Raw genomic sequence first — 14065 nt, 5'->3', positions numbered from 1 at the left:
GCTATCCGTTCTTCTTCTACTGTATTTCTTTCCCCTGTTCTTGTCAATCATTCCCTAATGCTCTCTCTGAAACTCTCCACAACCTCTGGTTCTTTCTGTTTATCCAGGTCCTATTTCCATAAATTTTTGCCTTTTTGCTGTTTCTTCAGTTTAGATTAGTTCATAACCAACAAACTGTGGTCAGAGTCCACATCTGTCCCTGGAAATGTCTTACCGTTTAAAACCTGGTTCCTAAATCTTTGTCTTACCATTATGTAATGTAACTGAAACCTTCCAGTGTCTCCAGGCCTCTTCCACATATATAACCTTCTTTCATGATTCTCAAACCATGTGCTAGCTATGATTAGGTTATGCTCTTTGCAAAATTCCACCAGGCGGCTTCCTCTTTCATTCCTTCCCCCCCTTCCCCCATGACTATTAAATTTTCGTCTCCATTCACTGTCTGAATAATTCCTTTTCTTTCATCATACATTTCTTCTCATCATGTGCAGAGGTAGTTGGCATGTAAACTTGTACTACTGTGGTAGGCATGGTCTTTGTGTCTATCCTGGCTACAACAATCCATTCACTATGCTGTTCGTAGTAGCTTACCAGCACTTTTTTTTTTTCATTATTAAACCTACTCCTGCATTACCCCTATTTGCTTTTGAGTTTATAACCCTGTATTCACCTGACCAGAAGTCTTGTTCCTCCTGCCACCAGACTTCACTAATTCCCACTATATCTAACTTAAACCTATCCATTTACCTTTTTAAATTTTCTAACCTACAGGGTGTATATGCAGACAAGGAAAAAAATCCCAGATTATTCCCGGATTTTTCCCGGATATACCATTTTAAAAACATACCTTTTCCCAGGAGAAAATACACTTTTTCTATGCTACATGACAGTAGATTTTCCATAGATTTTTCCCTCGGAACTGTAAAACTTATCAGTCCTTTGAATGGTTAACGTTTTATACACGGGCATAGAACTTACTGAAAAAGAAAAAGCGTGGGACAGAAGTTTTGGAAAGACTTTTCATGAGAAAAAGAAAAAAGTGAAGACTTTTTGAAAGAACTTTGATGAGCAGCAACATATACACTGCATTTTTTCGTATTGTTGTTGTTGTTGTGGTCTTCAGTCCTGAGACTGGTTTGATGCAGCTCTCCATGCTAATCTATCCTGTGCAAGCTCCTTCATCTCCCAGTACCTACTGCAACCTACATCCTTCTGAATCTGCTTAGTGTATTCATCTCTTGGTCTCCCTCTACGATTTTTACCCTCCACACTGCCCTCCAATGCTAAATTTGTGATACCTTGATGCCTCAGGACATGTCCTACCAACCGATCCCTTCTTCTAGTCAAGTTGTGCCACAAACTTCTCTTCTCCCCAATCCTATTCAATACCTCCTCATTAGTTATGTGACCTACCCACCTAATCTTCAACATTCTTCTGTAGCACCACATTTCTAAAGCTTCTATTCTCTTCTTCTCCAAACTATTTATTGTCCATGTTTCACTTCCATACATGGCTACACTCCATACAAATACTTTCAGAAACGACTTCCTGACACTTAAATCGGGTCGACCGAAGCGTCCGATCCTACCTGTCGGCTTTGACCCGTGACGTAAACTGTTGTGGTGTGTGACGTCAGGACGGAGCGGAATTTAGTTTGTGAGAGTGGTGTGTTTGTAGGTGCCGTTTTGATGTGATCAGTGGTGCTCTCTGGTGGTGTGTTAGGTGATGTTTTTGGTTTAGTTTGCGAGAGTGGCATCGTGTGTGAATTTTGGGACATTTCTTTTTTATTTCTTTGGTAGGTATTGATATGACTGACAGGGTCAACAGTTTTCGGTTGAGGCTATGATGGGGGACAGTGCATTGTCTCTAATAAAATTTCTTCAACTATTCGGATTTTTTGATGAAGACATGAAGTGTTCAGCATGTCGTGAAGAAATGAGGCTTACTTAAAGTTCCAATGTCTCGGACCAGGGACAGCTGTATGTGGAAATGTTGTAAGGATAACAGGTCAAGGGAAGTGATCGATCCCAATGTGTAGCTGTTGGTATTGGTATCTTGAGATGTTTTTGAGCTACATAGATCAAGGGAAGATGGGTAGATCTCATAACTAATCAGGAGGTATTGAACAGAATTGGGGAGAAGAGGAGTTTGTGGCACAACTTGACAAGAAGAAGGGACCGGTTGGTAGGACATGTTCTGAGGCATCAAGGGATCACAAATTTAGCGTTGGAGGGCAGCGTGGAGGTTAAAAATCGTAGAGGGAGACCAAGACACGAATACACTAAGCAGATTCAGAAGGATGTAGGTTGCAGTAAGTCCTGGGAGATGAAGAAGCTTGCACAGGATAGGGTAGCATGGAGAGCTGCATCAAACCAGTCTCAGGACTGAAGACCACAACAACAACAGGTCAAGGGAAGTGTTAGGTCCTAATTTATGGGATCGGGAGCTGCTGTTGAGTTATATAGGTCAAGGGAAGTGTTCGATCCCAATTTATGGGATCGGGAGCTGCTGTTGAGCTATATAGGTCAAGGGAAGTGTACGATTCCAGATGATATTGTGTTTAGTGGTATTTGGGGAGTTTTGTGACGTCGGTTTGTTTCGTCGTTTTGCGTGGTTTTGTATGGGGGTGGGTGACTAAATTTGTTTATATTTAGTTTGTCCCCACCCAAAAACTGCCTATTTCACACACTTGCCCCGTTAGTGTCATTAGGCCTTTTGTGGAATGTGTGTGTCTTTGTTTTTCGATGTATTTTCGTCCTCATAATGTGTACGTAACGACTTTATATGCGCCATGTTGGAATCGTGGTTTATGGTCATTTCCGCCATATTTGTGACGTCATGGGTCAAAGCAGACGGGCGGAATCGTACGCTTCCGTATTTCGCTTAAATCTATATTCGATGTTAACAAATTTCTCATTTTCAGAAACGCTTTCTTAGCCATTGCCAGTCTACATTTTATATCCTCTCTACTTCGACCATCATCAGTTATTTTGCTCCCCAAATAGCAAAACTCCTTTACTACTTTAAGTGACTCATTTCCTAATCTAATTCCCTCAATATCACCCGACATAATTCAACTGCATTCCATTATCCTCGTTTTGCTTTTGTTGATGTTCATCTTATACCCTCCTTACAAGACACTGTCCATTCAGTTCAACAGTCTTCCAAGTCCTTTGCTGTCTCCGACAGAATTACAATGTCATCGGTGAACCTCAAAGTTTTTATTTCTTCTCCCTGGATTTTAATACCTACTCCAAATTTTTCTTTTGTTTCCTTTACTGCTTGCTCAATATACAGATTGAATAACATCGGGGAGAGGCTACAACCCTGTCTCACTCCCTTCCCAACCACTGCTTTCCTTTCATGCCCCTCGACTCTTATAACTGCCATCTGGTTTGTACAAATTGTAAATAGCCTTTTGCTCCCTGCATTTTAGTCCTGCCACCTTTAGAATTTGAAAGAGAGTATTCCAGTCAACATTGTCAAAAGCTTTCTCTAAGTCTACAAATGCTAGAAAGGTAGTTTTGCCTTTCCTTAATCTTTCTTCTAAGATAAGTCGTAAGGTCAGTATTGCCTCACGTGTTCCAACATTTCTACGGAATCCAAAACTGATCTTCCCCGAGGTCAGCTTCTACCAGCTTTTTCCATTCATCTGTAAATAATTTGCGTTAGTATTTTGCAGCTGTGGCTTATTAAACTGATAGTTCGGTAATTTTCACATCTGTCAACACCTGCTTTCTTTGGGATTGGAATTATTATATTCTTCTTGACGTCTGAGGGTATTTCACCTGTCTCATACATCTTGCTCACCAGATGGTAGAGTTTTGTCAGGACTGGCTCTCCCAAGGCCGTCAGTAGTTCTAATGGAATGTTGTCTACCCCGGGGCCTTGTTTCAACTCAGGTCTTTCAGTGCTCTGTCAAACTCTTCACGCAGTATCGTATCTCCCATTTCATCTTCATCTACATCCTCTTCCATTTCCATAATATTGTCCTCAAGTACATTGCCCGTGTATAGACCCTCTATATACTCCTTCCACCTTTCTGCTTTCCCTTCTTTGCTTAGAACTGGGTTGCCATCTGAGCTCTTGATATTCATACAAGTGGCTCTCTTTTCTCCAAAGTCTCTTTAATTTTCCTGTAGGCTGTATCTATCTTACCCCTAGTGAGATAAGCCTCTACATCCTTACATTTGTCCTCTAGCCATCCCTGCTTAGCCATTTTGCACTTCCTGTCGATCTCATTCTTGAGACGTTTGTATTCCTTTTTGCCTGCTTCATTTACTGCATTTTTATATTTTCTCCTTTCATCAATTAAATTCAATATTTCTTCTGTTACCCAAGGGTTTCTACTAGCCCTCGTCTTTTTACCAATTTGATCCTCTGCTGCCTTCACAATTTCATCCCTCAAAGCTACCCATTCTTCATTTACCGTATTTCTGTCTCCCATTCCTGTCAATTGTTCCCTTATGCTCTCCCTGAATCTCTGTACAACCTCTGGTTTAGTCGGTTTATCCAGGTCCCATCTCCTTAAATTCCCACCTTTTTGCAATTTCTTCAGTTCATAACCAATAGATTGTGGTCAGAGTCCACATCTGCCCCTGGAAATGTCCTACAATTTAAAACCTGGTTCCTAAATCTCTGTCTTACCATTGTATAATCTATCTGATACCTTTTAGTATCTCCAGGATTCCTCCATGTATACAACCTTCTTTTATGATTCTTGAACCAAGTGTTAGCCATGATTAAGTTATACTCTGCAAAATTCTACCAGACAGCTTCCTCTTTCATTTCTTAGCCCCAATCCATATTCACCTATGTTTCCTTCTCTCCCTTTTCCTACTGTCGAATTCCAGTCACCCATGACTATTAAATTTTCGTCTCCCTTCACTACCTGAATAATTTCTTTTATCTCATCATACATTTGTTCAATTTCTTCGTCATCTGTAGAGCTAGTTGGCATATAAACCTGTAATACTGTAGTAGGCATGGGCTTCGTGTCTATTTTGGCCACTATAATACGTTCACTATGCTGTTTGTAGTAGCTTACCCGCACTCCTATTTTTTTTATTTATTATTAAACCTACTCCTGCATTTCCCCTATTTGATTTTGTATTTATAACCCTGTATTCACCTGACCAGTAGTCTTATTCCTCCTGCCACCAAACTTCACTAATTCCCACTATATCTAACTTTAACCTATCCATTTCCCTTTTTAAATTTTCTAACCTACCTGCCCGATTAAGTGATCTGACATTCCACGCTCCGATCCGTAGAACGCCAGTTTTCGTTCTCCTGATAACGACATCCTCTTGAGTATTCCCCGCCCGGAGATCCAAATGGGGGCCTATTTTACCTCCGGAATATTTTACCCAAGAGGACGCCATCATCATTTAACCATACAGTAAAGCTGCGTGCCCTCGGGAAAAATTACGGCTGTAGTTTCCCTTGCTTTCAGATGTTCGCAGTACCAGCACAGCAAGGCCGTTTTTGTTAGGGTTACAAGGCCAGATCAGTCAATCATCCAGACTGTTGCCCCTGCAACTACTGAAATGGCTGCTGCCCCTCTTCAGGAACCACACGTTTGTCTGGCCTCTCAACAGATACCCCTCCATTATGGTTGCGCCTACAGTACGGCTATCTGCATCGTTGAGGCACGCAAGCCTCCCCACCAATGGCAAGGTCCATGGATCATGGGGGGGGGATTTTCGTATTCGTATTACGAAAGTATAAATTCGAATTGCACCAAACTCAGCACATTAGTTGCTGGAACACTGAAATTGAGATTGTGATGTCCTTTTGTAAGCCAGTCATATCTCATGCCATGTGATCTCGCCAGCTGATGATAGCAGATATTCAGAGCACAGAACACATGTTATAGTCAGCCAATCACAAGATCACTGCTACGTAGTGCGAACACACGAAGAGCAAAAGTTAACGATTTCCATTAATATACATAGTATAGCTAAAAGAAAAGCTTATCATCTACATAAATATATTGATCTCAAAGATTAATAAGCTACAAGAAAAGCTAAGCTTTCACATGTAACACTGATCTTTTTTGCATGTGTTATACTTTAAGTAAATTTAAAATAATGGGCTTGAAATTCTAGTAAGTGGCTAGTCCTCAAAGTGTTCAGTTTTAAATGCTCTGTGATTTAAGAAATTCATCCCACTTTCTCATATGTAACATAATTCATCTTGTGTAAAAAGAAATTTACTTTGAAAGTAACACTTTTTGAACCACTATTCGCAATACTATCCCGAAACTGTTAGAAATAGGTTTGATTTAGCAGTAGCCAGAGAGCACCAGGAAACGGGCATAACTGTGCATGTGTAACTGCAGTGGTGTAGGAAGCCCACATGTTCGTATACAGGGTGGTCCATTGATAGTGACCGGGCCAAATATCTCACATAATAAGTATCAAACGAAAAAACTACAACGAACGAAACTCATCTAGCTTGAAGGGGGAACCAGATGGTGCTATGGTTGGCCCGCTAGATGGCGCTGCCATAGGTCAAACGGATATCAACTGCATTTTTTTAAATAGGTACCCCCATTTTTTTACTACACATTCATGTAGTATGTAAAGAAATATGAATGTTTTAGTTGGACCACATTTTTTGCTTTGTGATAGATGGCGTTGTAATAGTCACAAACGTATAAGTACATGGTATCATGTAACATTCCGCCAGTGTGGATGGTATTTGTTTCATGATACATTACCTGTGTTAAAATGGACCATTCACCAATTGTGGAAAAGGTCGATATCGTGTTGATGTATGGCTATTGTGATCAAAATGCCCAACGCGCATGTGTTATGTTTGCTGCTTGTTATCCTGGATGACATCATCCAAGTGTCCGGACCATTTGCCGGATAGTTACATTATTTAAGAAAACAGGAAGTGTTCAGCCACATGAGAAATGAAATGTCAACCACGACCTTCAACAAATGATGATGCCCAAGTAGGTGTTTTAGCTGCTGTCGTGGCTAATCCGCACATCAGTAGCAGACAAACTGCGCGAGAACCGGGAATCTCAAAAATGTCAGTGTTGAGAATGCTACATCAACATCATACCACATTTCTATGCACCAGGAATTGCATGGCGATGACTTTGAACGTCATGTACAGTTCGGTCTTTGGGCACAAGAGAAATTACGGGACGATGACAGATTTTTTGCACATGTTCTATTTAGCAACGAAGCATCATTCACCAACAGCGGTAACGTAAACCAGCATAATATGTGCTGTCGGGCAACGGAAAATCCACGATGGCTGCGACAAGTGGAACATCAGCGACCTTGACAGTTTAATGTATGGTGCGACATTATGGGAGGAAGTATAATTGGCCCCTATTTTATCAATGGCAATCTAAATGGCGCAATGTATGCTGATTTCCTACGTAATGTTCTACCGATGTTACTACAAGATGTTTCACTGCATGACAGAATGGCGATGTACTTCCAACATGATGGATGTCCAGCACATAGCTCATGTGCAGTTGAAACGGTATTGAATAGCATATTTCATGACAGGTGGATTGGCCGTCGAAGCATCATACCGTGGCCCGCACGTTCACCAGATCTGACATCCCCGGATTTCTTTCTGTTGGGAAAGTTGAAGGATATTTGCTATCGTGATCCACCAACAATGCCTGACACCATGCATCAGCGCATTGTCAATGCATGTGCGAACATTACGGAAGGCGAACTACTCACTGTTGAGAGGAATGTCATTACACATATTGCCAAATGCATTGAGGTTGACGGACATCATTTTTAGCATTTATTGCATTAATGTGGTATTTACAGGTAATCACACTGTAACAGCATGCATTCTCAGAAATGATGGGTTCACAAAGGTACATGTATCACATTGGCACAACCGAAATAAAATGTTCAAACATACCTATTTTCTGTATTTTAATTTAAAAAAGTTACCTGTTACCAACTGTTTGTCTAAAATTGTGAGCCATATGTTTGTGACTATTACAGTGCCATCTATCACAAAGTGAAAAAAGTGGTCCAACTAAAACATTCATATTTCTTTACGTACTACATGAATATGTATTAAAAATTGGGGTTCCCATTTAAAAAAACGCAGTTGATATCCGTTTCACCTATGGTAGCGCCATCTAGCGGGTCAACCATAGCTCCATCTGGTTTTCCCCTTCAAGCTAGACAAGTTTTGTTCTTTGTAGTTTTTTTGTTTGACGCTTATTTCATGAGATATTTGGCCCGGTCACGATCAATGGACCAGTCTGTCTATAAAGCACGAAGAGAACTTACATTGCACAATAAAAGAAACAGGGCATCAGAAGATACTCCGAGAGCATCGGAATTTCACAAACCATACTAAAATGCATGATTCGGCTTGAAGTGCACATTGGTTTTTTTCAGTTTCACAATGAAGTAGGTCCCATCTGATATTAAGCTTTTCAGTGTGGTTTTTGGGATGTACATTTTCTTGGAGTACCGGTACTGTACTATTTCATATTTGGTTCTTTATTACAGCATAATGCCATACATGGCACAAGACGAAAATTTGCACATGGAATTCAGCGAACAGTTGGAACTAGCCAATACTGTGCAACAAAACACTTCATTTCAAATAAATTGATTGCCTCAGTGGAAAGATTAATAAAGCCAAATTTCTTTAGCAAACTGACAAAAATAACTTCATTATTCTGCAAGGCAATTAATGCTTGACTGCTAATAACTTGTAAAAAAAAAATAAATAAATCAGAAAACTGAAACTAAAAATATATTTTTGCCCTCCGTAATTATGTGAATATATTTTAATTCATTTGATAGCTCAAGAAATCTGTTTTGTTTCCATTTGATGTGGGAGCTGTAAACGAAGAGGAAACAGCAAAATCACTTAATGCAAACACGGGTCATGTGGAGACTAACCCCTCCCCACTACAGCTCAGACAACTCTGTGCACGCGTGAATCTGGGAGCTAGGGCGTGCGAGAAAACTGCTTTTTGTTATCATATAGCTGCTTGCCTGCCGATACATCTAACAGCTACACATCAAGTAGCAGGAAGCGGGAGAAGTTACTGGTCATACGCGAGTCAAATGCGCATGCGCCCGTTGGCAATTGGTCAAATGAACCTAACGTAAACAGTTGTAATATCACACTCATAGAAAGCAGTTTATTGTTACAAAGTATTACATAGTCTTCGCCCTACAGCCTTTCACATATTTTTGCTATTTGCAGATGCTTGTGCGTGCATGGTGTTTTGTTGTCATAAATGGCGCATTTCCTTTGCCACTAAAGTTTTATTTTTTTCCCCTCTCATTTATATTTTATTGCTGCGGTATCATTCTCCAGTAGCAGGATACAGCAACATTCTTTGCTAGACAATCAATTCTTATCAGTCAAAATTACAAAAATTTAACTGAAATTAAAGTAATGAAAAATTCCGAAAAATTCCCAGGTTTTTCCCAGTTTTCCCCCGGACGAAAAAATTCCCAGGTTTTTCCCAGATTTCCCGGTTGTCCTGGGTCATATACACCATGAACCTACCTACCCAATTAAGGGATCTGACATCTCATGCTCCAATCTGCAGAACACCAGTTTTGTTTCTCCTGATAATGACATCCTCCTGAGTAGTCTCCACCCGGAGATCTGAATGGGGGAATATTTTACCTGCAGAATATTTTACCGAAGAGGACACCATCATCATTTAACCATACAGTAAAGCTGCATGCCATTGGAAAAAATTACGGCTGTAGTTTCCCCTTACTTTCAGCCATTCCCAGTACCAGCACAGCCATTTTGGATAATGTTACAAGGACAGATCAGTCAATCATCCAGACTGTTGCCCCTGCAACTACTGAAAAGGCGGGTGCCCCTTTCAGAAACCATACCCCTCCACTGTGGTTACAACTACAGTATGGCTATCTGTATCGCTGAGGCACACAAGCCTCCCCACCAACGGCAAGGTCCGTGGTTCATTGGGGGAAGTAGGAGTAATATGTCCAAAGAGTAGAAAATTCAGGATGGAACAGCAACAATATGAAACAGATAGATTGCTCCTCACCACAAAGAGGAGGTAATGTGTGGCAGACAGGCACATTGAAGAAAGACTGCTAGCTATTATCATACCAAGTCTTTCATCATATACGGACAAAATTCATACACATTCACAAATCCATAACCCAGACACACATTACCTTTTCTATCACTCTGATAGCTGATAGTATGTAGTAGTCTTTTTTCAGTCTGGCTATTTGTGATTCAGTGCCTCCTCTGTGTGGTGAATAGCAATATACACATCTCATAACAGTAAATGTTGTATTCACTGTTGTCTAGCAGTTATCAATATGTAATTAATCAGTTTGTGTGAGTTCCAGTTTTATGACAATACCACTCAATGAGCTGAACGATACTCTGGTTATGTGGCTAACAAGTACCATTTAAGGGTTTTATTGGTTTTACTGGACTGTAATAAATTAAAGAATATGGTGCATCCATTTATTCTTCACATAGCTTAGATATTTTCATCATAGTAATCTTCTTTCTGAGATCTTTGAAACAGTGTTTACCTTATTTTGTTATACATTTTCTAGCACTCATAGCATTTTTCTGAAAACTACTTTTGTCCTTAACCATTGTATGGTTATTGGGAAATTGTTATTTGTGTGATATCACATGCTAATTTGAACACAACTTCTTTCATCATGACCAACCCTGGCTGGCTGCTCTATATGGTCATCCCACTGCCTCATCATTGCCACCGTGCCAGATACTTGATATTAGAAAATAATACATATGTGTTACGTTTTACAGTACCATATATGAATTTAAAATTGAAATTCAACAAATAGAACAAATCCTTGAACTTACATGAGTTACAAACTAAATTTATCTTGCCACATGCTTGATCTTTCAAAAAGCTTAGATCAGTAAGTTTTGATTTATGCATAATTACATCACCTAATCGTAAGGATACTATCAGAGCTGCACAGTCAGAGTATTTCTATTGATTGCTGTTGCACCATATCAATTGCTGATGAAATCAGGTCCTAGGAAATAAAAATGTCTTTGTTGCTTGGACAATCATGTTGTAATATGTCTTCTCCTTTATGAGCTTTGCCATTAATACCTGTTCTCTCTAGAAAACTGTGTGTATTATGGCCACTATACATTGATAAAACATTTGCATAGGGATTTCTAATGGATAAATGGGTACATTATGTAAACACAAAATGGGTAAAAGTGTTTCCACCAGGCATTTAATGTCTTGGTAGCATAATGACAAAATTTAAAAGTCAATTGTAGAAATGTAAACTTAGCTATTTTATCACTTGGTAAATGTATAGGTGTAAATAGGTCAATAAGGTGTCTCTCTTGCATTAGAGAAAACTAATTTCAATTTCAGTTTCATACAAACTAACATATGTCTCAAATTATTTATAATCTCTTGTATTCAGCTGAAAGATTGCCTACTCTATTATTATGTATATTCTACACAACTATTTATATTTTTCATTTTATGACATTTTGCTTGCAACTGTTCTGTAGAACTTGTCTTATTATATCATAATAATTGAAATGTTTATCGGAAGAGATCATTATAAAAAATAGTATAAAGAATATTCTAATGAATCAATAGCAACTGTTGAGCAATATATTTAGAAGAAAGTTGAAAACTGGCAGAATTAAATGCTCACTCTCGGTTCAGAAGAGTGCAATCTATGAAGTGTTCAATATTCACCAATTGCAGACTCCTATTTTTGGCCCTTTCAAGCAACTATAACAAGGATTTTTGTGACTACCACGATAGAATTCTCTATTTGTTTTATTATTTTGTGAAATGTTTCCAACTTCTCTATGACATCACTAACAAAAGATTTCTGTATAACTCCATACACAAGTTGTAGAAAAACCAGCAACTACATAGCTAGTGAGGACTGATTGAAAGTTAATTATATTCTCACATATCAATTTGTATATAGTTCAACTAATAACTTATTTATCTAGTGTTTTTTGTAGCCTTTGATGTTTGATCATAGCCAAGTGTGATGCTTTTTTTACTACTCTCCTGTGTTTTACGTTGATTTTGTACATATCATATGGGCATGAAAATTCAGGTCACTGGATTGTTCACGTTCTTTAATTTTCAACAAATGTATGATTTGCTTCCTTTTGGTTACAGGAGATTAACTTTAGCCACAAATTCCATGTTCTGATGCCTACTTGAGCTACACTGTAACTTCAACTTTATAGGAGACGCATTTACTCGATAAAGATGACAGAAATAAGAGAGATGTATAATTCAAAGATATACATCAAATACTGTAAATACATTAGGTTTTGCACAATCAATTTACATTTTGGATTTTAATATTATTATTGCAGTTGTTCAGGTTAAACATGCATTTTCACAAAATTAATAATTTTCAGAGCTTTACAACTTTACAATACAAAAACAAAATATATAAAATTGTTTACAGCTAATTTGAATCTGGCATAACCACACCTACAATTGTTATTTTCATAAAAGTTATCTTAATAATGTATCCAAATTGATGAAACTGAGCCCCACACCATGAAAATTACAAAATGAGCGTCCTGACACTGCGTTATGACAGTAAGTGGAGACACTGATATCCTATGTAGCAAAATCCCATGCACTGAAAACGATTCTATGGTCTATGTACCTATTACCTGTGAATTCTTTCCAATTACACCATTGGTAGCCAGATACAAACAACAGTGATGCCTGCATTAAGATTTTTTTTATCTGCAACCAACACTGCTCCAGAAATCTTTTTCAAATTATTGATAAATATTACAGCTACCATAAATGTATGTGCTCTAGCCAGTTCTTTGGCTATCCTGAAAACCTGTCCTAAAATGAATTTTATTGTAATTATTCCTTCTTTTAAATCATTAATATTTCTGTAAATAGAATGCAGTTGGGCTTTTGGTTCAAATGATTTGATGTACATTGCTTTTTAGGAAACTAAGATGCAGGCTGATGATCAGTTCTCTGTCCTTACACAGGCTACAGATGTTTTGTTCTCCTTCTTCCCCTTCCTTCATTTTTTCATGTTTTCCCATGGGTCTCCTATGGTATTTGTTGTCTGTGGTTTTATTTATTGTAATCCAATTTCCACAACTCTTTTTACTTATTAATTTTTGTACTGTATATTTTTATATGTTTCATTACTAACTTTATTACTTATTAATTTTATTAATTATTTCAGACTGATGCAGTATCGAATACAAGCTCACAAGAAGAAAATAGTAGTCCTTAAAAATTCTGGAATTGTAAAACCGTTACCATTTATCATTTAATGTATGGACTGATGTAACAAGATTGTAACTCTATAAACTTGATTATCTTTTAAGATTAGGAGCAACAGCTATCTCATCATCTTCATGTTTTTTTTACTTTATTTTCAAATTGTTGTTGATTTTATATTCCTTTGTGAAAATATATATATATCATATCTTCTAACTGTATATTTATATTCTTGTTATGGTCCTGCATATTTATGTTCTTCTTACGGCCCTTTCATTACTGAAAATAAATAAATATTTAATTAGAAATGGTGACTCAGTACTTACAATAAAAATTGTAATAAACATGGCTAATTGTCATGCATCAAAAGTTGTGACAAATAGAATAGACACACATGAAGTAAATTTTTGTTATCATTATTTCTGTTAATCTTCATTTCCTTGTGCTTTGCAAATACACGACCTGTAGCAGCAATGTAATAACATGACACAATTTTCATAATTTTATTACCTTTGGACTTAGGTCACACACACATGTTGTGTAATTAAGTGACAAACCTTTACTGCTGGACAGCTAGGGCACTAGTGTTCATTGATATAGTCAGTGATTGAAACTACGTGTTATTCTATATTTGACATATGAGACTACATTTTTACCATGTCAGCTATCAGTAAATCCACAATTAAACCTTAGACAGACAGTGGTTGCCAACACACGTACAATGCGTTTTTGTCCATAGCAGCAACAACAGTTAAAGCAGCTGTCATCAGTGCCTAACGACAATTTCATACATGCACACTCCTTGA

At 38.1% G+C, this 14065-nt stretch overlaps 1 protein-coding gene across 1 annotated transcript in view; it reads left to right on the top strand.

The window, feature by feature from the left end:
• Nucleotides 1–13381, top strand: part of LOC126251979 (uncharacterized) — a 281887-nt gene extending 268506 nt beyond the window's left edge. Inside the window, exon 15 of the mRNA XM_049952752.1 lies at nucleotides 13222–13381. Coding sequence (XP_049808709.1) covers nucleotides 13222–13272 — 51 coding nt within the window. The 3' untranslated portion in view covers nucleotides 13273–13381. The remainder of the gene's footprint in view (nucleotides 1–13221) is intronic.
• Nucleotides 13382–14065: the final 684 nt, after the last annotated feature.

Source organism: Schistocerca nitens, chromosome 4, assembly GCF_023898315.1.
Source record: "Schistocerca nitens isolate TAMUIC-IGC-003100 chromosome 4, iqSchNite1.1, whole genome shotgun sequence".
NCBI lineage: Eukaryota > Metazoa > Arthropoda > Insecta > Orthoptera > Acrididae > Schistocerca > Schistocerca nitens.
This window is presented reverse-complemented; position numbering and strand designations above follow the sequence as displayed.